Genomic DNA, 25,730 nt, shown 5'->3' with positions numbered 1-25,730 from the left:
GATTGGGCTTTTAGTATATTGGCCTCTATTAGGTTAACCTTTTGGGTGTATTGTTTCTTTCGAAATGACGTTTTATTCTTGACTAACCCTCTCAATGAGCATTTAAAAGCGTCCCATACTAAACTGGAGCACGCCGAGCCAATGTTAATTTTAAAACATTCTTGCGTCTCCACCTTAACATACTCCAGATCCTCAGGAGATGTAAGGAAAGATCTATAAATTGTCCATGACCTTGTCGCGATTTGAGACTGTAATTCACAATCAATGAGTACAGCCGAATGGTCAGAGAGGTGTGATGGTAGGTGAGCTATATCCCTAACTGACTTTTCCAAGCATTTGTTAACCAATATGAAATCGATCCTTGATCTGTGGAGGTACTTAAAGTTTCTAAAAGAAAAGCCGGGTTTTTGACCCGACTTTACCCTCCAGATATCCATAAATCCGTATTGATGCATATATTTAATTAGAAGATCTCTAGTTTTAGAGTGTATCTGTTGTCGACTAGAAGTAGACTTATCCAACTTCGGATCAAGCACAATGTTAAAATCTCCCGCTATTATCAAGGGTTCTGGGAAGTGTAACAGCTCGGAGAACAATGTGGCCAGGACAGATGGATCATCACGGTTAGGCCCGTAATAGCCTACCAACGTAATACTTGACCCCCCTATCATAACAGCCGCGATTACCCATCTACCATGAGGATCGACCTTCTGCTTCAAGAGTCTTGTTGTGATGGTTTTTTTAAATAAAATGACAACACTTCTTGTATTAACTGTCTGAGAAGTAGCGACCGACAGATCTATCCATCTATTCTTTTTTACCAGGTCCAGTATTTCTGCTTCAAGCAGGTGTGTGTCCTGGAGAATAATGACCTGGGCACCAAAATCCCGGATATATTGTACAATTGTGTTGGCTCTAGGTTTGGTGCGCAGGCCATTAACATTCCAAGAGAGAATCTTAATGGTACTCATGATTGGCGTATCTAATGAAGATGATTAAAAGTCCTGCCAGTACATTCCCCTTGATATTGCAAAAGTAGTCAAGATTCGTCCTTAGTTTATTTATAAAGTTATCGACCGCCATTCTAGAAATGAGAAACATTTTTATTTTTTTTATTTCCCTGACCCCTTCCCTCGTGAACACCACCCCCCGCCCCTGAGGAACCCTTGATTATCCAACCGGAAAGGGATCCGGTTTGTGATACCCCTGATACTCTATCTAGGCTCAAACGGGACATTGTTGAAATTAGGATATTGGAGGATTAAATATGTGTAAATTTAGTGAGCCTGTTGGTTGGGACTCTACAATATGGAACTTTGACTGGATAGTTTGAAGTGGTATCTATATAGGGTTTTTTACAGGGGGAAGGAAAGTACATACACACGTGCTCTATGTAGTTGGCTATTACCTAGTATGGTTTTTCCCCCCCCTCCCTCTCTTCTCCCTTTTTTTTCTTCTTTCTTTTTTCACCCTTTTTTTTAAAGTGATTTGAGTGACCCCCACCCTTTTTTTTTTCCTTTTTTAATTTTTTTTTTAAATTAAACTATTATATTTATCTTTTACTAGACCGGTTCATGCTGAGCTAGAAAATATTCTTTGTGCTCTCACTCACTCATAAATAAGCTCTATAAACTCTAAAAGCTAGTTTGTGAGAAGATGACCGAAAATTTCTAAGGTTATAGTTAAAGTTAAGGTTAAGTTGGAATTACTTTTTTGAGGTGCCCAAACTTAATAGTAGTTCATCCGCTGCTTGGACTGTGCGAACGTTAAACATTTTGTTGTTTAGCATGATCTTAAGAGCTGCAGGGAAGCTCAACTGGACAGATGCTCCCAGATTTCTAAATGCCTCCATCCTCCGACCCAGCTCCCACTGTCTATCTAGGGTCGCCCTCGACAAATCAGAGCGCACTTGGAAGGAAAACCCATCACCTGTCAAGGTGGCAGCATCCATTTTGTGATGCCAAGGCTCGAGTTAACTTTAACCGGGGTTCTCAGTTACATACATGTCGTGCCCCTCTAGAAGGGTGGAATGCTACCCCCGAATTGGCGAGGGGGTAGTATTCCAATTCATACGACACCTTACTCGACATGTTTTGATAATGTTATACCAGAGTTAGCATTTAACCGCGAGGTTGATAATGCACTTAAGAGTATATGGTATAGCGTTATCATGGAAACAGCTAAAGGACTTGGTTCCGAAAGCTGTAGACAGGCTCAGCTCATGCTAGAGCACCATCTCACATAATTCCAAGCACTCTGCCTTCAGGATTGATAAGGCCTGCCATAGGAGTGACTGATAGGAGGATATGTGTCAATTTTTAGGGTTAGATATAGGTATACTATATCTACAGCAAAGGGTGTTTACACCACCTTGCCCCAGCTGTCGTGCAGCCAGTTGTGTCAGTTTTAGATGGCCAGCCAGGGGTGGCATAATACATGCTTCAGCCCCTGGTAGGCCCTGGGTACACCTATGCCCTGGATACCTAGGGTATACTGTACAGGGACTGATAAGGTGGCCCAGTACCAATTGGTAAATGCACCTATAGTACATGGTTGTCAATTTAGAGAGAGAACAGCTAGGCTGATTAGCAGGCCCACAGCCAGGGAAAGTCGCAAACCAGTGTAGCAAAAATCTGGGGTGACCATAGGATTGCAGACCCCACTCTCCTCTCTCTCTTTACAGCCGTGACAACCTTGGGCAGGAAAGAAGGCTTAGTACGCAACACCACTTTGTCCGAATGGACAGAAAGGAAAGGTGGAGTACAAGAAAGGGCCTGGAGTTCACTCACTCTCCTGGCAGAGGTGATGGCAACCAGGAAAGCAGTCTTCAGAGTAAGAAGGCGAAGAGGACAGTTGTGAAGTGGCTCAAAGGGAGCGCACATCAAAAACGTAACAACCAGGTTCAAGTCCCACTGAGGCATCACAAACGGAACAGGAGGGAATGTGTGTGTGATGCCTTTTAGAAATCTATTTACAATAGGGGACTTGAACAAAGAAGGTTGATCAGGCAGCCTTAGAAAGACTGAAAGGGCAGAAAGGTAGCCCTTGATAGTGCCCAGAGCAGAGCCCTGCTGGGCAAGAGAAAGAAGGAAGAGAAGAACCTCAGAAAGAGGGGCAGTAAGAGGATCCACAGCCTTTGCTGTGCACCATGCCACAAATCTGTTCCACCTGCAGGCGTATACAGACTTTGTGGAGGGACGCCTGGCTGCTAGAATGACATTACAGACTTCAAGAGGCAAGTCAAATGGCCTCAACTGTCGCCGCTCAATCTCCAAGCATGGAGGTGGAGACTGGACAGGTTCGGGTGGAGGACCGTCCCCTGCTGCTGCGACAGAAGGTCCTCCTGAAGAGGCAGACGAACCGGGGGATCGACTGACATACTGAGTAGCTCTGGATACCAGTACCTTTGTGCCCAGTCCGGAGCCACAAGGATGACTTGGGCCCGGTCGCGCTTGATCTTCTTCAGCACTCTGGGCAGAAGTGGTATAGGCGGAAAGGCGTACAACAGACCGCAACTCCACTCGCGACGAAAAGCGTCTCCGAGCGAGTGCCGCCTTGGAAATTCCAACGCGCAGAACTGATGACATTGCGCGTTCTCTTCGGTGGCGAATAGATCTAACCAAGGCTCTCCCCATCGCTGAAAGAGACCTTGCGCCACGTCCGAGTTCAGACGCCATTCGTGATCCATCATGCACCGACGGCTGAGCTCGTCCGCCCTGGCGTTCAGAGATCCTGCCAGGTGTTGAGCCACCAGGGTCACGCCCTGGCATTCCAGCCACTGCCAGAGGCGCAGAGCCTCCTGGCAAAGGGTCCACGACCCCACCCCGCCCTGTTTGTTGCAGTACCACATGGCGGTGGTGTTGTCCGTGAACACCTGCACTACACTCCCCCGGACAGAGGGGAGGAATGCTTTCAGTGCTAGACGAATCGCCCGTAACTCCAACAGGTTGATGTGGAGCCGGGCCTCCACCGGAGACCAGAGGCCTCTGATCTCCGCCTCTCCCATGTGGCCTCCCCAGCCCTGGAGGGACGCATCCGTCACAACTACGTGCTCCGGTTGGGGAAGGGAGAGGGATCTGCCGCTGACTCAATCGCGGTCCGTGAGCCACCACTGCAGTTGTCTCGCAGTGCCATCCGAGATCAGGACGTGGTCGGATAGGTTGCCCTGATGCTGGGCCCACTGAAACTTTAGGTCCCACTGCAGAGCCCGCATCCGCCACCTGGCGTGATGCACCAGCAGGATGCAGGAGGCCATCAGCCCCAGAATCCGCAGCGTCAACCTGACCTAGACCCGGGATAACGGCTGAAAGATGGGAATCAGAGCCTGAATATCCCGGACCCGCTGCTCGGGTGGATAAACCCGAAACCGCGCCGAGTCAAGAACCGCTCCGATGAAAAGGAGCTTCTGAGAGGGGCACAGGTGTGACTTCGGCACATTGATGGAGAACCCCAGCCGGTGCAGGAGATCTGCCGTAGTCTGGAGGAGGCTGACGACTGTCTGGGGCGAGCCCGCCTTCAACAACCAGTCGTCGAGGTAGGGGAAGACTGAAACCCCTAACCTGCGCAGATGAGCTGCGATCACCGCCATCACCTTTGTGAACACCCGTGGGGCGCTGGTAAGGCCGAAGGGGAGCACGGTATACTGAAAGTGCTCGTGGCCAACCGTGAACCGCAGGTAGCGCCGGTGGGCCGGCAGGACGGGGATGTGGAAATAAGCATCCTGCAAGTCCAACGCTACCATCCAGTCTCCTGGGTCCAGGGCAGCTAGGACCTGAGCCAGTGTCAGCATCTTGAACTTCTCCTTCAGGAGGAAGCCGTTGACGTTCCTTAGGTCCAAGATAGGGCGTAGGCCCCCTTTGCCCTTCTTGGGTACCAGAAAGTAGTGGGAGTAGCAACCACACCCTACTTCTGGCCCAGGAACGCGCTCGATGGCCCCCTTGGCCAAGAGGGCCGTAACTTCCTCCTGCAGAAGTCGCAAATGATCCCCCGATACACGGTGGTTCTGCGGTGGCATGGCTGGAGGAGTCGCCTCGAAGGGGAAGGAATAGCCCCTTCGGACGATCTGCAGCACCCACCTGTCCGAAGTGACGGTGCGCCAGTGGAGGTGGTGATGGCGAACCCTGCCCCCCACTGGCGTCACATGGGCCTGAAAGCACGGACTAGGAGGGTTTTGAGGCGGATGCTGCGGGGGAAGGTGTGGAGTGACCTCGCGGTTGTCCCCGACCGCCGGGACGGCGGTTCCCCGGCCGCCACCGCGTTGGGATTTACCCTACGGAGCGTGGATGGCAGCAGGTGTGGGTACACCCCTTCCGTGGCCACGAAAGGAGCGAAAAGCAGCCGATTGCTGGCGCGGGGCCGAGAGGCCCAAGGACTTGGCCGTAGCCCTGGAGTCCTTAAAGCGCATGGTCTGCCTTGTCGCCAAAGAGGCGCCGGCCATCAAACGGCATGTCCATCAAAGTGTTTTGGACATCGGCCGAAAAGTTGGCGGACCTCAACCAGGCGTGGCGTCTGACCGCCACTGTCGTTGCCATCGCTCTACCTAGTGAGTCGGTGGTATTCAGCCCACACCGTATAGAAAATTTGGCTGCATCCCGGCCCTCCACAAGGGCTTGGCCGAGTTTGGCCCGTACCTCCAACGGACACTCTGGCAGCACTTCCGCAACCGTATCCCACAGAGAGTGGGTGTAGCGGCCCAAGAGGCATGCGGTGTTGGAAGACCGCAGTACCAGACTAAGGGACGAGAAGATCTTTTTGCCGTACTGCTCGTACCTCTTGGATTCCCTGTCCGGCGGTGCTGACGGGAATGCGGTCTGGGAATTGGATGCCTGGATGACCAGGCTCTCGGGGGTGGGGTGGGTGGACAGGAAACATGGGTCGCCCGGGGCTGGGCGGTGGCGTCTGGCCACGTTCCTATCTACGGGCGAACCCGTAGCGGGCTTGGACCAAGTGCCCAGAAGAACGTCGGTCAAGGCCTCATTAAAGGGCAGCAGAGGCTCGACCGAGCTTGACTGCGGTTTAAGAACCTCAGTGAGGAGATTAGTCCTCACGGCCGCGACGGGGAGCTCAAGGCCCAAGGCCTTGGCAGCCCTCATCAACACCACACTGTAGGTTGCCCCCTCCTCCGAAGCCACGGTAGGAGGGGAGACAAAACCAGTGTCTGGAGAGGTGTCCAGGCCACTGGCCTCCCCAAGGTCTCCTGCCCAGTCCTCATGAGAATGACACTCTCGGGTCAGAGGGTCCTCAGACCCCTCCCAATCCCCTTCATCACCCATCTCTTGAAACTCAGGGTCCTCAACGAATGGGGCCTGTTCATAGAAGTGAAACTCCCCAAATGACGTCTGGAGCGGCGCCCATCGGGGCCGTCCCGACGTCGGAAAAGGAACGAAGGGGGCATGGCGACACCTGATGGTCCGACGCCCGGGGAGGTCGTAAGGTCCACCGGCGACGATCCAGATCCCGAAGAAGGTCTAGCGGAGTCCCGCGGCACCGGGCCCGAAGGCGTCGGCGGCGTCGAAGCACCCGACGGTGTCGGGGCCGAAGCCCCCGACCTGCTAGAGGCCCAGACGGGTCCGCTAGGCCCAAAGGTGCCGCGGAGCCTGTCGGAGGATAGTTTCCTCATGGCCATGAGGAAGCGCTCGATCTCCTCCGGCGTCGCGTTTAGCCCAGGGACCGGAGGGTGTGGAGCTGGACGCGGCGCCCGCGACTCCGACGGAGCCGCGTGGGTGGTGTCACCCGAACCCCCGGCCGCATCGCACGAGCGTCGGGGGGGGAGTCCGCAGAGCAATGACGCAACTTGGACTTCTTGTGCTTCTTACCTGAGGACGACTTCGACCCGGAGGAGTGCGGCCTACTCTTGGACCTGTGGTGGCTCCGAGCCTGCGACCTGTCCCTCGACCTCCCGTGGGACCGAGACCTCTCGCGGCCCGGGACCGACTGCCGAAGTCGAGTCGCCTCCGGGACCGCTCCCGCCTGGCTTTCGAAGAGAGGCCCGGCAGTCGGAGCAGGCCTTGTCGTCGTGGTCGACGCCTAGACAAGTTAGACACAGGTGGTGAGATCCGTGACCGACATTGTGCGGTCACAATCCTCGCAGTGCTTAAAGCAGGCATCCCTACGGCACCAATCGGAGTCAGAAGACTTCGAGAAATGATCAAAAATGATCCAAAAAGTTAGTAAAAATTGACTAGGGTTACTGCTTTTTCCAGATCTGCGCTTGCTGGCGCGGAAAAAAGAAGAACTGACGTCAGCACGCGGAGGCGGCGTCTAAGTACTCCGACGACGTCATCACGGCGCCCACGACGCCGACGACAGACGCGGAGCCGCAGACGACGCCTACCGACGCGCAAGGGTACTGCTACGCAAAAATTTCTGGATCCAGTCTGACGTCTGGGGATATTCTAAGGTAAGGAATCTAATACTAACGTGTCTCTTTCAGATCCAACCTCCACGAGGGAATGAAGGCCGTCAACTAGTGGATGACGAGCAGCCGCCTAAAACTGAACTCGGCCAAGACGGAAGTCCTCATCCTCGGCACCACCCCCTCCGCCTGGGACAACTCTGGTGGCCGACCACACTGGGAACAGCACCAACACCCACGGACCACGCACGCAACCTAGAATTCATCCTCGACTCCTCCCTCTCCATGTCAAAGCAGGTCAACTCTGTCTCCTCCTCCTGCTACAACACCCTCCGCATGCTCTGCAGGATCTACAAGTGGATCCCGAGCAAAACCAGAAGAATGGTGACCCAGGCCCTCGTCAGCAGCAGATTGGACTACGGCAACGCACTCTATGCAAGAATCCCAAACACCTACAACGGATGCAGCGCATCCAGAACGCCTCCGCCCGCCTGATCCTCAACATCCCTCGACGCAGCTGCATCACCTCCCACCTAAGAGACCTACACTGGCTCCCAATCAACAAGAGGATCACCTTCAAGCTCCTCACCCATGCACACAAAGCAATTCACAACACCGGACCAGCCTACCTGAACAACATACAACTTCTACACCCCGCCCGCCAACTCCGCTTCGCCAGCCTCGCCCTCGCCGCCGCCCCGCGCATCCAACGAACAACCTCCGGCGGCAGATCCTTCTCCTTCTTAACCGCCAAGACCTGGAACACCCTTCCCACCCAACTGCGGCACACCCAGGACCTGCTCACCTTCAGGAAGCTCCTCAAGACCTGGCTCTTAACAGTAGCAGCACCCCCCCCCCCCCCCCCCCCCCCCAGAGCCTTGAGACCCTCACAGGTAAGTAGTGCGCTTTACAATTTCACTGATTGATTGATTGATTGATTGATTGGAGCGGAAGAGTCTGCATCACATAGAGAATTTTGGGTAGTAGTTTCATTTTAACGGCAGCTATCCGCCAAAGTCAGGACAGATTATGAACCTTTCAAGCAGTGAGGGTCGGGTGCGTGGTGGTTAGGAGAAGACCATAGTTTTGGGCAGCTATGGACGGAAGTGTGGCATGTATCTGAAGTTCCAGACACAGAATCCTGTCCTCAGACCACTGGAAAGGTGTGAGGGGTGCCGAACTCTCTGTTGGTGGGCTGGAGATACCAAGTGCTAATGACTTTTGAAAGTTGGTTTTAAAGACTGACACTTCCATTATCCTAGCCTTTCTTCTGATTCTAGTGCTTCTTTTAGCTCTGAAAAAACAAACAGGAAGGAAGGTAGATGGCAATAAAGAAGGCCAATAATATTTTATTCTAATGGATACATCTTATTCTAGCAGGACACAAGCTTGAAGTAGGCCTAAGAAGAAAACAACTCTCTATACTAGAAAATCAACAAGACCAGATGTAATAAAATTATCATTACTTTTAGATCTAAATCATAATGCTTCATTAGGATAAAAGGGAAGACAAAGCTGGTATTAAGCAAATGTAAGGTACTACAAGCCTTCTAACTTAAACCTAGGTTGCTGCAGTCCCGCTCAAAGAGTAGGCACTAATACCCTGAGGTGGTTCTTGATTGTTAGGGCACAACATATTTTGATACATGGCCTGTCCAAAGAGATATCGAATGCTTCTAAATTGCCTTCCTTTTTTCCGTAAAAGCCTATAAACAACTGGTCATATTTTTACAGTTCCCCTGTCCTGTCTATATAAAAGTGGAGTACCATTTTAGGATACAAAAGGTGAATCAGCTTCTCATCTATGAATATTGTAGCAAGTAAAATACTGATGTATTTTATGATGCACAGATTGGCAACATACCTTAGGAAAAATGTAGGCATGTCCTCAATCAGGTGGCCTGTAACAAGAATGGTTGACGTGCGCTTCACAATGGAGGCAAGGAGTTCACTTGCTCTTCTGGCGGATATGACGTATGTATGCATGTTTGTATTTTGAAGGCATTTTAATAGAGCAAATTTAACAGATGATGGTGATAAAGTGTTTTCATAAAATCCACAAACAATAGCTATTCAAAGGGTGTCCTATCCATATAGGTCAGTGTAGGAGAGTGGGGTCTGCAATCCTATGGTCACCCCAGATTTTTGCTTTTTGCTTCACTGGTTTACGACTTTCCCTGTCTGTGGGCCTGCTAATCAGACCCACAGCCTAGCTGTTCTCTCTCTAAATTGACAACCATGTACTTTAGGTGCATTTACCAATTGGTACTGGGCCACCTTATCAGTCCCTGTACCCAGGGCATAGGTGTACCCAGGGCCTACCATGGGCTGAAGCATGTATTATGCCACCCCTGGCTGGCAATCTAAAACTGACACAACTGGCTGCATGACAGCTGGGGCAAGGTGGTGTAATCACCCTTTGCTGTAGATATAGTATACCTATATCTAACCCTAAAATGGACACATATATTCCTATCAGTCACTCCTATGGAAGGCCTTATCAATCCTGAAGGCAGAGTGCTTGGAATTATGTGAGATGGTGCTCTAGCATGAGCTGAGCCTGTCTACAGCTTTCGGAACCAAGTCCTTTAGCTGTTTCCATGATAACGCTATACCATATACTCTTAAGTGCATTATCAACCTCGCGGTTAAATGCTAACTCTGGTATAACATTATCATAACATGTCGAGTAAGGTGTCATATGATTTGGAATACTACCCCCTCGCCAATTCTGGCGACGGGGGTAGCATTCCACCCTTCTAGAGGGACACGACATGTATGTAACTGTGAACCCCGGTTAAAGTTAACTCGAGCCTTGGCATCACAAAATGGATGCTGCCACCACAGACACAAGTCTGACCTCCTGCTGCTGGGAGTCCTTCCAGCGAGGGCGGCTTGGACAAAGGGTTTCCTGCCTAGGGAGGTGCTAGCACCACCCCAGACAGGATTTTGTGTATTGGGGAGGATAGGCCTGAAAGGAATGAGACATGCCTGGAGCACACAAGGTGCCCTGTGCATACACCGGTTCAAACCAGTTGCTGGGACACTCCAGCCCCAGCTCTGGCGGGAAACCGGACAAAGGATAGGGGGTGTAACCACCCCCCTTCCTGGTCCCACCCAGGGGAGGGACCTAGTCAGAAGTGCAGCCCCCTTTAGCAGGATAAAGGTAGGAGCTGGTCCCATTCCAAATTAGATTAATCCTGAACTACTCTACAAGAAGAAACTCTGGACTTTGACGTTCTGCTCCACAGAAGACTGAAGAAATCTCCCTTGTGGGCAAGGAGTGTCCACCCTGCAACTGCAGGCACCATCAAGCGTCCAGCGGCTTCCCTTTGTCGTCTTCCCTCGAGGAAGCAGACTTCAGAGCCCGACGAGACCCGGATTCCCAGACCTCTCCGACCTCAACCTACATCTGCAGCACAGCTGAGATCCGTGGGTGCGACGAGACACGTGGGACCGGCCATCTTGAAAGAAACTGCACTTCGCTTCCAGCACGACTCCCGAGGTAAACTCGACCAAGTGCTTTGGGGACTGAGAAGCCCCAGCCCCGAGCAGCCCCTGCACCGAAGATCAGCCCTCCAGCATCCACGAGATCTGCGTGGGGCCCTTCTGCTTGTCTTCTGCTCGACGCGTTGTCTGGTCACTTGCCGGCTGGCTAGTGGCCTCCTAGACGATGAACCTTTGAATCTTTGCTGCTGGTCTGGTTGCTCCAGACTGGCCTTTGCCTCCTTCCAAAAGAGGGGCACCCCAGACTCTTAGTCCGCACCAGACGTCTTTTACACTCACCGCGTGGGTTGCCTTTGCCAAGGCCTGTTGACTCCAATTCCGGATCCAACACCGCCTACTGCGAGAGCCTGCGTGGGACAGCTCGTGTCTCCATCCTGGTCGAAGACACCTCCTGGTCCACGTGGCTGCAGAGTTAAGCGTCCTCTCTTCACCTGATCGCGACGACAGCACCTGGTTCCTTCCTGGTTCCTTCCTGGTTCCACACCGGTCACTGGCTAGTGACTTTGAACACTGTCCCCTCTGCTTTCAGGTCCTCTTCTTCACCGATCCACCCTTGGATCGCACCGGACATCTTCCTCCTGGTCGCCTGCAGCATCTTTTCTTTCAGGCTCCATTGACTTCAACGTGAGAACCCGACACACTTTGGCACCTATGCACCCGCAGCCCGTGGGTGAGGTAACGAGAGCATTTCGGTGCTCAAGGGTAGTCTAACTGTCCTAGTGTCCAGTTCCACAGTCGTTTTTGTCATAACTAGACAGGATTGTCCGTACTCACCTTTTAACTTGAACTGTACTGTCCATAGACGTTGTTACGCATCTCGCGTGTGAGTTCACACACTGCACACACGTTCCGTGGGCCTCCTATTACTTACCTAGAGTTAGTGTAGCGTGGTCCCATCGATCCTACAGCCTCTGTACAGCTCCATTCCTTTTATCGACTTTCACATTCCACTTACTTAGTATATGGTTTGTCATGCCCCTAGGGCACCAGTGTAATTTCGTGCAACTTGTCGTATTTTTCGTAAGAGATTGTCATGTGCTTAGCCCTCTGACCTCATAAAGAGTTCAGAGGTGTTGTTATTAATAAATATACTGTTTATTTTCATAACAACCTGTGTGGTGTCCTTTCATCTGGTATTCAAGGGGTTATTTTGTGGTAAAACAGCTGGCTTCACATGCTAAAAGAGTTCAGCCTAAGACTGCTTTGTCCATGCTACCATTAGGATAGCTGATCTATAAGGTTGACTTAAAACCAATCACCATAAGGGTTGTTTGGACTGATACAAGGTGATCACTAGAACTAGTGAGCATCATATATCAGGCCAACTTCTCACAGTCAGTACCAAATTTAAATCCAACTGCGCCATGTCAAAAAAAGAAGCTCAAAACATACTGACCTATGCCTTCAGAAATCAAGCTTTAAAAGGGCGATTTGGAAAATTAACCACTTGCGTGCTCAAGACGGCCCTCGGCCGTCCTACGTCACGCTGGGCGTGACGTAGCACGCAAGGGGTTACGCCCCCTAATTACATCCCGCACCACTGCAAAATTATCGTCGCAGGGGTTAAGCAATGATCAGATACACATGAAAATTGATCTAGAGGGTGCGTGGCCGAGCTGCAAGATGGCGGCTTAGTGGCGAGGTTCTGCCGGCCGAACACATTATTCTACATTTATCCGTTAATTGGGCAGCGATCCAGAGACACACAGACTGCACATACCTCGTCTTAACATCCCCTGGGATCCGAGACTACCTGATTGTTCTGAGTGGGCCACTCCCTGGTTTAATGTATACTTACCATTGAAGGGTTAGCTTCTCTTTGCCTTTAAGACTCTGAGCTTTAATGTCTACATAGCTAACATGGGTCCCCTTTTGCCAGTGACAACTACAACTGTTCGGCCACCCTGTTATTTGTTGACGGTGTTGTATGCAGGCGAACCCACGCCAATCTGGGATGATTCCCTGTTGCCCTGAGTTTTGGGGGCCTTCATGCGAAGAGGGATGTTTCATATGGGATGCACAACTTGATTTGGGGGTTGGTGTGGGTAGGATGGGATGGACGGGAAGTTATTCATTCTGTTACACAGTAATGGTTACGTTTTGGACAACCAGACCACACAACGGACACTGTGACACATAGTCGACCACCACACCTCATCCATTGGGACACAGATACACTGAGCATGATGGCACTTGACTAAACGTCGAGGAGACGTCATACTGGAAACACCACATGCCTGCACCATAGTCATACAAAGAGGCTTTAGATGTCCACACTGTTACGTCTCACCTGGAATGTGAGAGGCCTTCACGAACACCGAAAGTTGCGGTTGGTGCAATTATTTGCTAAGACAGGGGGTGGACATCTGCCTCCTGCAGGAGACCCACCTCCGGGAGTCCGCACTAGCCGGGCTAACCACAAGCAGGTGGAGTGAGGTACACATGGCCAGTTATTACAACTACTCCCATGGGGTGGTGATTCTCATAAGCACAGGGGTGCCCTGGCAAATACAACAGGCAATATGTGACCCAGAAGGGTTGTGCATTATTTTAAAAGGGAGCCTATTTCATCAGCCGGTTATAGTGGTAAACGTCTATGGGCCAAACGTGGATGATCCCACATTTTTCCTACAACTCTGGCAAAAGATTCAGTCGCTGGGGAACGCGGCAATACTCTGTGGCGGGGATTTTAATATTGTGCTAACAATGACTGACGACAGGGATGGGATGACCCGAGCACACCAACCACAGGCAGCGGCAACATTAAACAGCATTATGGAGGAGAAGTGTGGCTCAATGGTTAGAGCGGCAGACCCTGATACAGAGATGTGGCCCGGGACCAGGGTTCAATTCCCACCTCGGTGGGTCTTGGGCTCAATTTCCTCGGACCTGATAATTCTCGCCTCAGTGCCTATTCTAATCATGGGTCCCACACTGCAACTCTGGGCAATAGCTTGCTTAATCTCCACAACGGCCCCAACAGCGCTGGGATGCCTGCCTTCACCTTGGGGGTGCCGAGGAGTGGACATTTCACAGGGAAAAGCCAGGAAGGGTTCCACAGCGGTATGCGTTACAGCACCAGGACACCCATGGGTATTAGTGCGCTTTACAAGTACAAATTACATTATATCGAATCAATGCTTAGTCGACTCCTGGCGCACGTTTCACCCCAAGGAACGCATGGGCACGTGCATCACTCCCCACCATCGAGCCTGGTCAAGACTGGACTTTTTGTTACTAACAAGGGACGCACACGTTTGGGTTACGGGGGTCACACATTATGCAGGGACACTGTCTGACCACGCCCCAGCTGCATTATCCCTCCAGGTCCCGAAGCCCCATCAACAACTGTTTATATTGCGTCTGCCGCCTAACGCATTCCTAGACACGGCCTTCTGCGAAACTATTAGAACACACATCAGTGAATACTTTGAACACAACACCGGCTCGGTGGCTACCGAGAGCGCACTATGGGAAGCGTTAAAGTGGTGATAAGTGGGCACTGTATCGCGGGCCAGGCGGGAGTCTTTCGCGAAATCCGTGACAGCCTGAGCAAGTTGGAGGACGAGTTTAGGGTGTTAGAGACACGCTACTGCGCAGCACAGTCTTCCACCATTGCTAGCTGACATGTGCACCAAACTGACGGCCTTCCAGGAGGAGGCGGAGCGGGAAACTAAGTTTTTACATAAACATGTGATGGCGAGGCGATAGGGGGAGGGAGACAGACCGGGAAAACACTTGCCAACCTACTGAGGGTGCCAAGAGGGTCCCCCATTCACAACTGAACTGATCGCCGCGGATGGGACAACAGCGCGTACATCGCCTGACATTTTAGACACCATGTAGGAGTTCTACGTGCATCTATACACTTCTAATTCATGCCCCCCTGTATTGGTGTTGCAAGATTAATTTGACTCAGTTGAGCTCATATGGCTGAGCAGACTGCACCATGAGTACCTAGAGATTCCAGTCACGGAGAAGGACATACAGCAGGTTATTAGCGGTTTGCCTGCAGATAAGGCCCCTGGAACGGACGGCTTAATTGACACATTTTACAAAGAATAATCAGAATTATTGGCACAGCGGCTCCTGGCCGTTTATCAGGAGGCCATAGAAACTGGCGAACTGCCTGCCCCAATGCCCGAGTCTATTATCATAACTATTCTGAAACCGGACAAGGATCCCTCATGGTGCTACTCGTACCGGCCGCTTTCCTTGATCAATTTAGATGCAAACATTTTTGCTAAATTACTGGCGTCCGCCTCCAACCGGGCCCGGATCAATCTGGTTTAATACCGGGTCGATCTACCTCTCACAATCTCCGTACACTGTTTGACTTGATGCACTACGTTGCCCCACACATTTCGGCATTTGCGGCACTCTTGGACGCAACCAAAGCGTTCAATTCCCTGGAATGGGGATTCCTATTTCTGCTCCTCCAAAGGATGGGCTTCAGCCCTATTTTCATCCAACAGATTAAACTGTTGTATGCTAAGCCCTCGGCACGACTGAGGGTTAACGGCCTGATCTTAACACCCAACACCATCACAAGAGGCACCAGACAGGGGTGCCCACTGTCGTCCCTATTATTTGCCATCACTACTGAATCACTCGCAGCCCGACTTCGCCAACCCCACACGCAGCGTAGCATAGGTTTTACAACTAGAGGCCTAAATGTGTCCTTATACGCGGACGATATACCGCTGTACATGGTCGATCCCAAAGATAATCTAGCACCTATGATGAGAGAGCTGGTGCGATATGGAGAGCTGTCTGGTGTACGTATAAACTGTAATAAATCAGTCATCATGCCCCTTACACCCGGGACCCAGCCCTATGAACTTGAATACCCCATTGAGTGGACGTCGGGACCAACACGCTACTTGGGGATTTGGATGAGTAACAACGTACAGGAGATCCGAACAGAAAACTATGGGAGGTTGGTAGACTGGATCGGTCACAGAGTGCGTGGCTGGAACACTCTCTCTCATTGAGAGGGAGAATTGCGGTGGCTAAAATGATACCTCTTTGTAAACTTTCCCATCCCGCTTACTGCGAACTTCTTTCAAGCGCTGAGGCCCTTCAGGGTAGAACTGGTTTGGGCAGGTCAGCAACCCAGGGTGTCATGGGAGACTATTACACTACCACAGGCACAGGGGGGCTGGCCGCCCCCGACTTTGCCTTTTACGCATACAGCGCACAGGCACAGTTCTTACATTACTGGTCGCACCCAACTGCCTTCCAACCCCATGTGGCCATAGAATTGGATAGGGCGGCACCGCTCCCATTAGATACTGCTGTTTATTACCCACATAAGAGGCCACAAAATGAAGTTGATACTGTTGAAACACTGCGCTGGGCATGGACCGGCACTTGCAAACGGGCGAAGATGGAGAGGCTTCCATGGCGCTGGGCAACAATCCCACAATACTCCCCGCTCATGGACAGCAAAGCACAACAGCGAGCACGGACACACGGGTTACGGATGGGCAGAGATCTCTTCCCGGGGGACACTTTCCTAATGCTGCAACAAATGTGCAAGCCCGTGGAGCCCTCTGCAGCGGACATGTTGCTGTATTACCAATTGCGCGCCTCATGCAAAAAAATTAGTACATTTCCGAGCCCGCCTACTGCACTATCGGCACTTGAAAATGTAATAGCGGTAGAGTCTGGGCGCAAATTAATTACTCGAATCTACAACATCAGGCAGCGTGACTCCGATTATTATCCCAAGAGCTCGCGAGGCATGGGAAGCGGACGTTGGGGTAGAAATTACAAAGGAACAGTGGCGCCTGGCATGTGGACAACTGGAAATGTCTCCTAATTACCGCCTTAGACTGATACACTTCAAGTACATGCACAGGCTATACCGGACTCCGGTACAACTACACCTCATGGGGCTGAGGCAGGATGATCGTGCTGGAGGTGCGCAGCGGCTCAGGCGACATTCCTACACATAACATGGCAGTGCCGCCCAATAGTGGAGTTCTGGAAACACACCCTCAAACGCACAAGTTACTACTTGTGTAACAATATATCTGTAAGAGACATTAGTTAGTGATAGATTCCTTACCTTAAAATATCCCCAGGCGTCAGACTGGATCTGGAAAGTTTTGCTAGCAGTACCCCTGCGCGTCAGTAGGTGGCGTTGCATGGCTCCGCGTCCGTCGCTGGCGTCGTATGCCCCGAGATGATGTCACGGAGACTACTTAGGCGCCACCCATGCGCGCTGATGTCAGTTCTGGGCATGACTTTCCACGCCAGGAACGCAGAGCCATGCAAGAAACCGACTGCTGGTGCCATGAAACTAGGGCCCTGAAAGGGATGTCCTGAACCCTAGTAATCAGTCCGCAGAACGGGGAGGATGGGTGGGGCGGTAAGGAATCTATCACTAACTATTGTCTCTTATATCGTTACACAAGTAGTAACTTGTGAATCTGAAAGAGACACGTTAGTGATAGATTCCTTACCTTAGAATAGATACCCCAGCAATACCAACCCCGGTGGTGGGTTTGCGAATAAGATTACACCAGAAAGTCACAGATAACAGAACAGCCAAAGAAGCCATCTCTCCAGACTGAACTATCAAGGCAGTAATGCTTGGTAAACGTGTGCAGCGAGGCCCATGTAGCTGCCTGACAAATATCCTGCAAGGGAACGCCGCGTCCCAAGGCAGTAGTGGCTGATGTTGAGGATCCTTCTTAGCCAGCGAGTAACAGGCCTTGATGCAAAGAACGACCCACAGAGAGATGGTCCGTTTGTGCACGGCCCGACCTTTTTTGGCGCCCACGTAGCCAACAAAGAGCTGGTCATCCACCCGGAACTGCTGTATGCGTTTCAGATAGAAAGAGAGCACACATTTTGGGTAAGGACAGTGCAGCCTCTCTTCCTCTTTCAAAGGATGCAGAGGCAGAAAGAAGGTGGGCAAAGTGATGGTCTGCCCGATGTGGAAGGGCGTGACAACCTTAGGCAAGAAAGAAGGACGGGTCCTCAGAACCACCTTGTCCGGATGAACAGAAAGGAAAGGAGAGCTCACTCACTCTTCTGGCAGAGGGGATAGCTACCAGGAAAGCCGTCTTGTAAGTGAGAAGACGCAAAGGACAGTTGTGAAGGGGCTCGAAGGGAGCGAACATCAGATATGTCAAGACAAGATTTAAGTCCCATTGAGGCATGATGAACGGCACGGGAGGAAACGTGAGCGTGTTGCCTTTCAGAAAGCGGTTAATAACCGGGGACTTAAATAGAGAAGGCTGATCAGGAAGCCGTAGAAAGGTGGAAATGGCCGAAAGATAACCTTTGATAGTGCCCAGAGCAGAGCCCTGCTGGGCCCAAGAAAGAAGGAACAGAAGGACTTCAGAAAGAGGGGCAGAAAGGGGATCCACAGACTTTGCTGTGCACCATGCCACAAACTTGTTCCACCTGCAGGAGTATACTGTTTTCGTGGAGGGACGTCTGGCTGCCAAAATGACATCAAAGACTTCGGGAGGAAGATCAAAAGCGGTCAACTGTTGCTGCTAAATCTCCACGCATGGAGGTGGAGGCTAAAAGGTTCGAGGGAGGACCGTCCCATGCTGCTGTGACAGAATATCCTCCCGAAGAGGCAAATGGTTTGGGGGATCGATCGCCATGTTGAGTAGCTCGGGATACCAGTATCTTCGTGCCCAATCCGGAGCCACAAGAATGACTTGGGCCCGGTCGCGCAGAATCTTTTTCAGCACTCTGGGCAGAAGTGGTATAGGCGGAAAGGCGTACAACAGACCGCAACTCCACTCGCGACGAAAAGCGTCGCCGAGCGAGTGCCGCCTTGTAAATTCCAATGCGCAGAATTGATGACATTGCGCGTTCTCTTCGGTGGCGAATAGATCTAACCAAGGCTCTCCCCACTGCTGAAAGAGACCTTGCGCCACGTCCGAGTTCAGATGCCATTCGTGATCCATCATGCACCGGCGGCTGAGTTTGTCCGCCTTGGCGTTCAGAAAACCTGCCAGGTGTTGAACCACCAAGGTAATGTTTTGATGGTCCAGCCATGTCCAGAGGCGGCAGAGCCTCCTGACATAGGGTCCACGACCCCACCCCGCCCTGTTTGTTGCAATACCACATGGTGCTGGTGTTGTCCGTGAACACCTGCACTACACTTCCCTGGACAGAGGGAAGGAATGCTTCCAGCGCAAGTCGGATCGCCCGAAGCTCCAAAAGGTTGATATGGAGCCGGGACTCCCCCGGAGACCAGAAGCATCTGATCTCTGCCTCTCCCAAGTGGCCTCCCCATCCCAGGAGGGAAGCATCCATCAACACTGTGTGCTCCGGTTGGGGAAGGGAGAGGTATCTGCCATTGACCCAATCGTGATGCGTTAACCACCACCTCAATTGTTGTGCAGTGCCCTCCGAGATCTGGACATGATCGGACAGGTTGCCATGATGCTGCGCCCACTGGAACTTCAGGTCCCACTTCAGAGCCAGCATATGCCATCTGGCATGTTGCACTATCAGGATGTAGGAGGCCATCAGGCCCAGGCGCCGGAGGGTCATCCTAACTGAAACCCGGGATAGAGGCTGAAAGATCAGAATCATAGCCTGAATATCCTGAACTCGCTTCTCGAGAGGATAAACCTGAAACTGCGTCGAGTCCAGAACCGCTCAGATGAAGGGGAGCTTCTGAGAGGGACTCAGGTGTGACTTCGGCACATTGATGGAGAACCCCAGCAAGTGCAGGAGGTCGGCCATAGTCTGAAGGTGGGTGACGACTACCTGGGGCGAGCCCGCCTTCAACAACCAGTCGTCGAGGTAGGGGAAGACTGACACCACTGACCTGCGCAGGTGAGCTGCGACCACCGCCATCACTTTTGTGAACACCCGAAGGGCACTGGTAAGGCCGAAGGGGAGCACGGCAAACTGAAAATGCTCCTGGCCTACCGTGAACCGCAGGTAACGCGGGTGGGCCGGCAGGACGGGGATGTGAAAATATGCATCCTGCAAGTCCAATGCTACCATCCAGTCTCCAGGGTTGAGGGCAGCCAAGACCTGAGCCAGAGTCAACATCTTGAACTTCTCCTTCTGGAGGAAGGGATTGACGTCCCCGAGGTCCAAGATGGGGGCGCAAGCCCCCTTTGTCCTTCTTGGGAACCAGAAAGTAGTGGGAATAACAACCACATCCTACTTCCGGCCCAGGAACACGCTCGATGGCCCCCTTGGCCAAGAGAGCCATAACGTCCTGCTGGAGTAGCAAAAAGAGATCCCCTAACATGCGGTGGAATTGAGATGGCATGGCCGGGGAAATAGACTTGAAGGGGAGGGAGTAACCCCTCCTGACGAGTTGCAGCACCCACTTGTTTGAAGTGACAGAACGCCAATGGAGAAGGTGATGACGAATCCTGCGACCCACTGGCATGGGCTGCGACCTGAAGCTCAGACTAGGAAGGTTTTGGGGTGACGTCGCGGGGGTGGAGGTGGACTGACCCTCACGCCGGCCCGCAGAGCCATGCCGACCCGCATAGCCACCCCGGCGGCCTGCATGCCCACGGGCATGCGGAGTTTGGTTCTGCGCAGGCTTTTGGCTGAACGAATGGGCAGGGGCGCCTCTGCCATGGCTGCGAAAGGAATGAAAAGTAGACGTGGCCGGGCGAGTGGTGGAAAGGCCCAAGGACTTGGCCGTAGCCCGAGAGTCCTTAACGCTCCAGTGCAGTGTCAGGCTTATCATCAAACAGGCGAGTGCCGTCAAAGGGCATGTCCATGAGCGAGCCCTGGACGTCCACGGTCATGGAAATTGCCCTACCGAGGGAGTTTGCGGTGTCCAAGCCAGAACCAATGGCGAACCTAGCCGCGTCCTTACCTCAGCCACAGCCCGGGACAGCACAGTCTGAACCTCCTCCGGGCACTGAGGCAACAACTCGGCAACGGTATCCCACACCGCGTGAGAATAGCGGCCCAAAAGGCAAGCGGTGTTCACTGACCACAGCCCTAAGCTGGCCGACGAAAACAACCGCTTACCAAACGGTTCCAACTTCTAAGAGTCCTTATCCGGCGGAGCCGTGGGAAAAGCACTCTGGGACGTCAAGGCTTGAATTACTAAACTCTCCCGTGTGGGATGAATAGTCAGAAAGGCAGGGTCACCTGGGGATGATGCCCCTATGGCCGGCCGCGACCAAGTGCCCAACAAGCCTTCAGTGAGGGCATCGTTAAAGGGCAGCAGTAGCTCAGTGAGGAGATTAGTCTTATGGATCACCATGGGAGATCGAGGTTAAGGACCTCAGCTGCTAGACGGAGTACCACTGTATACGAGGCATCTTCCTCCACAGTGGGCAGGAGAGAGGCAAACCCCAGATTAGAGGAGACTTCAAGGCCGCCAGCCTCCTCCAAATCGTCCACTCATTCCTGCTCAGAATCACACTAACGAGCAAGAGGGTCCTCCGACCCCTCCCAATTGCTCTCCGCTGCCGGTGCAGTCAGCACAGCCTCGGCGGCCGGGCAGGGATCGGGGAAGGCAGAAACGGCGCCGGGAATGGCCAGCGCCATGTCCCAATTTGGATCCCAGGTGGGGACAAACCCGTCCGGGAACCGGGACACAGGCGGACCCAGCGGTATCCACTGCGGCGCCGCCAGCAGAGTACAGGGCGGAGCCGGTGCCGGCAGCATGGGACCTCTTGGCGCCTTGGCCAGAGCCAGCGGCGCAGGATCCTGCGGGGCCGGAGCCACAGGCGGTGCCGGGGCTGGGGCCGCCGGAGGAGTCGACGGCCCAGCAGGATCCTGACACGAGGCCTAAACAGAAGGTCCATAGCAGCAAGGAATTCTTGCATTTGTGCGGGAGTCGCCGACGGACCCGGGTAAGGCGGGTAGGTTGCAGGACTCCCAGGCTCGGAAGGAGCCACAGGGGCGGAGCTCCTGTCCTCCTCATCCGCATCCGAGGACCGACGGGAGGACGTTGGAGAGCAAAGACACTTCTTCGACTTCTTTTTGTGTCGTCTCTTACCCGAATCCGAGGGTGAAGACTTGGATCCCGAGAAGCGGTGATGATGGCTCCACGAGCGGTCACGGGAACAACCCCTGGACCTCGAATGGCATGGGGACGAATGCCAAACTTCAAGCAACTTCCGGCGCGGCTCGCTCAACGCCTTTGGGCCCATAGCCCTACAGTCCAGACAGGACCGGGAGTCATGGTCGTCCTCCAGGCAGTAGAGACAGACCTCGTGAGGGTCCGCCACCGACATATTGCGACGGTAGGTCCCGCAGGACTTAAAACCAGGCATTCCTACTCGCACCAGAGAGAACCAACACGAGACCAAAAAGTCTCCAAAGGATAGTCAAAAAATTATTGAGGTAAGTGCTCTAACCGGATCTGCACTTACTGGCGCCGAACACGAAAGAACTGACATCAGCGCGCATGGGTGGCGCCTAAGTAGCCTCCATGACGTCATCTTGGCACATATGACGCCAGCGACGGACACGGAGCCGCACAACACCACCTACTGACACGCAGGGGTACTGCTAGCAAAACTTTCCGATCCTGTATGACGCCTGGGGAAATTCTAAGGTAAGAAGGAATCTATCACTAAAGTGTCTCTTTCAGATATATTAGTACCATAATCGGACAGGAGCTCCCAAGTACGCTGCTGGTTGCTCTGCTGGGGATTGTGAATATGATCCCACCAAAATGGCACAAACTTGCGGCCCTGCTCTTGCTTATGGCTAAGCGGCAGGTGGCTCTGCAATGGAAGGCATCCTCCCCACCGACGGTGAGGGGCTGGCTACTGAGTGTAACCCACTGCAAGGCGCAATTGGAGGGATAATGGGAGCAGATGCCAGTTAGAGCCCGCCCCCGAGATATCTGAGGACCTCTCGTTACTTGGCTAAGCACTATAGTAGGCGCCATGAGACTTCCTGGAAGTGATTTGTGCGTCATATAAATATCCATGACTTGACTTGACTTGATAGTAGAGGACGATGCACAATGAGAATGATGGGTAGAGACACTAGCTGAAAACGGATGCAGAGACGGTGTAAAACTGGCTGCGATGCAGAGCCCTTATGTGACTACATGAGACAACTGCTTTCTTTACCCTATGTAATGTATGATGTCCGCATTGTATTAATATTGTACGAAGGAGGACGACACCTATACATTGATGAATATGATGTCCACTACATGATACTACTGTTTTGTTCTATGTATGTTTGCACTTCTTTAAATGCCAATAAAAACATAAATAAATAAAATAAAAAAAGAAAATTGACCGGCAGAGCCCCAGCAAAATAAGGTTGAACTGGCGCACCCCTCCTGGTTCATGTGCTGCATGGCCATGGTATTGTCTGTCAAAAATCTGTATACCTTGAAAGGGAATAAAGGTGGAAGGTGATATGTGCAAAACAAATCTCAAGTTCAACCTGCTCATATGTAGATGACTTTCCTGGTGAATCCAAAACCCACTAATCGGACTGAAATGGTGGACCACCTGTGTCCTGTCAAGGAGGCAAATGTCAGCAGAGCACTTTAAATATGGAAGGATGTACTAATCATCCATACAGTTTGAATCAGTCCAACACTGAAACTCAATATGCAGGAGCTGCGGCATCATTGTTCTGTTTTTTATGCTTCCATACTATTGGTTTCTCCTGACGCACCATCTCACTCAGAGTTGTTTATGGAAATAAGTGGAGGATGCCTTATATCCAATCCTTATCACGTCCTGAATTCAATGAGTTGTTGGGTAATGCTTTCCCACAGATGTGTCTAACACTGTCCTGATAAGGTGCAAAATTTAAAGTGAAAAAAGTGTTAAAAATCCCATGTACATGTTATCAGTTTGGAACAAATACAGAAACATTTTTTTTAAATTTAAAGTGAAAAAAAACGAATATTCACTTTTCTAAGTGTTGGAAGAGGATTGATTGAGGTGATGAGAAGAAGTGTGGTGCCAGTGGACAGGGGCACACTGTCCATTAACTTAGCAGGTGGAATGCTCAGTGCTGGGATCCTGCATATTTTGGGCTATATCACTGCATGAAATCGCCAATTTGCTTCTTCTGTCAATCGAAGGAAACACTCAAGCAGAGACATTCTTTATTGTCAGGTCTAAAAATAAGCACATTGCATACTTAGAACCGACTTTCACATGAGTCATGCTTCGATATAAATGGTTTGGCTCACAGTGGTGCATATAGAGGTGGATACAGTAAGAGTTCTGAAACAAGTCTATAACTGCATGCTGCTAGGGCTGCTAATGTCATCCCAGTATGCCACTGTCAAAGAATAATATTGGTAAGGTACACTTGTAAGAACAGAAAATAACAAGCCTCAAATTGCGAGATGTGTTTTTCGGTTTGAATAATTTAGAGTAATTGGGTGGAGCTCATAAAGAATCCACATTGAGACATTGTGCTGAAAAAGAATTTAATAATAAGATACCAATTTAAGAGCATTAGGTTCTCATGCTTGCCGAAAAATATTAAAGACCTCTCACATTGTTTACAGACTATCAACTAAAAGCTCAACAGCACAGTCTGCGTATCCAATTTCATTAACAAGCTCTTACCTGTCCAGTGTCGGTGACAGCAAGGCAGTGCAGTGCACCTACGGCCACATGGATAATCTTCTTCCCTCGCAGACCTTCAACAACTTGTGGTTTGCGCACATGAACATCAGAACCATGACCTAATCTGAAGTAATCTCCTTTGCCCCTAAAATAAAGAGAGACAAAAAAATATCCCACCTTTGAGGGTTCTATTCTCCAATACATTCTACATTGATTTAAACAGACAGGAACTTCAATGATCGTCATAAGTGTTAGAACACAGCAGCAAACAAAAAAACATTGTAACCCACACAGCTCTTGGGCTTAAGGAATACGAACTGTACTCAATCTAGGAAACTGAAGAAACCTGTAAAGCATAATTGCCCGATAAGGTTCATTAGAGCAGCTTGACCAAATCAAGACAACAGTAGCTAGTGAAAGTGTGGATAGATTTCAAAGGGAAAACCCCGCCCATACCTCAAAATGATGTTCCTCAGCCAGGTTGTGGTGGCTGATTTTTCTCTAGTGGAATGGGCCCTGGGTCTCCCCAGTAAGGACTTACTAGCAATGGTTGCAGTGATATGGAGGCTTCAATCCAAAGTGATTAACTGTTTCGAAGTGACCAGGCCCTGGCAAATATGATCTTAGTTGACTAAGAGCTGGTTAGATTTATGTAAGATTTTTAAGTATCTAGTTAAACAATAGTGTATAATGAACATTCTGTTGGGGGAGATGGTGTCATACAGTTACTGCTTACCTATATACCGTGTTACGTTAGCATGACCTTATTAAAAGTTTAAACGCCATTTTTCCTTTTGCACACGACACATAATTGTTATTTTAGCTTTCAACCTAGAAGAGCGTTGTGATTTACATGAGAATAATATGTTATTGCTCTGATATCAGCTTTGTTTGGTAAAATATGTCTGCACAGTGAGTGCTGAAGCCTCCAAGGATAACTCGACACAGTGTTGTTGTGAGGTCTGATCTTCGCACCTTCCTAGACATAACATGAATGCAGCTGCCACCAAAATCTGGCTTTACGCGCGTTCTATATTGCTTTGCTCAGACAGAGTCTGTCTCTGTCTCTCTCTCTGTCTCTCTCTGTCTCTCTCTCTCTCTCTCTCTCTCTCTCTCTCTCTCTCTCTCTCTCTCTCTCTCTCTCTCTCTAGAGAGAGAGAGAGAGAGAGAGAGAGAGAGAGAGAGAGAGAGAGAGAGAGAGAGAGAGAGAGAGAGAGAGAGCTGGTGGAAGATGATGTGATCCTCTAACACTGAGATCTTGAGGTATGGGCCCGCCCTGCTAAAACCCAAAGAGACCTTCATAGATATAATGTCCTATGCTAGTTAGGGAGGGTGAGAATTAT

At 51.2% G+C, this 25,730-nt stretch overlaps 1 protein-coding gene across 1 annotated transcript in view; it reads right to left on the bottom strand.

Moving 5' to 3' along the window:
- Nucleotides 1-25,730, bottom strand: part of HERC2 (HECT and RLD domain containing E3 ubiquitin protein ligase 2) — a 1,611,099-nt gene that overhangs the window by 675,023 nt on the left and 910,346 nt on the right. Inside the window, 1 exon segment of the mRNA XM_078658234.1 lies at nt 24,388-24,532. Within this exon segment, the coding sequence (XP_078514360.1) occupies nt 24,388-24,532 (145 nt within the window).

This window comes from Lissotriton helveticus, chromosome 8, assembly GCF_964261635.1.
Source record: "Lissotriton helveticus chromosome 8, aLisHel1.1, whole genome shotgun sequence".
Lineage (NCBI taxonomy): Eukaryota > Metazoa > Chordata > Amphibia > Caudata > Salamandridae > Lissotriton > Lissotriton helveticus.
This window is presented reverse-complemented; position numbering and strand designations above follow the sequence as displayed.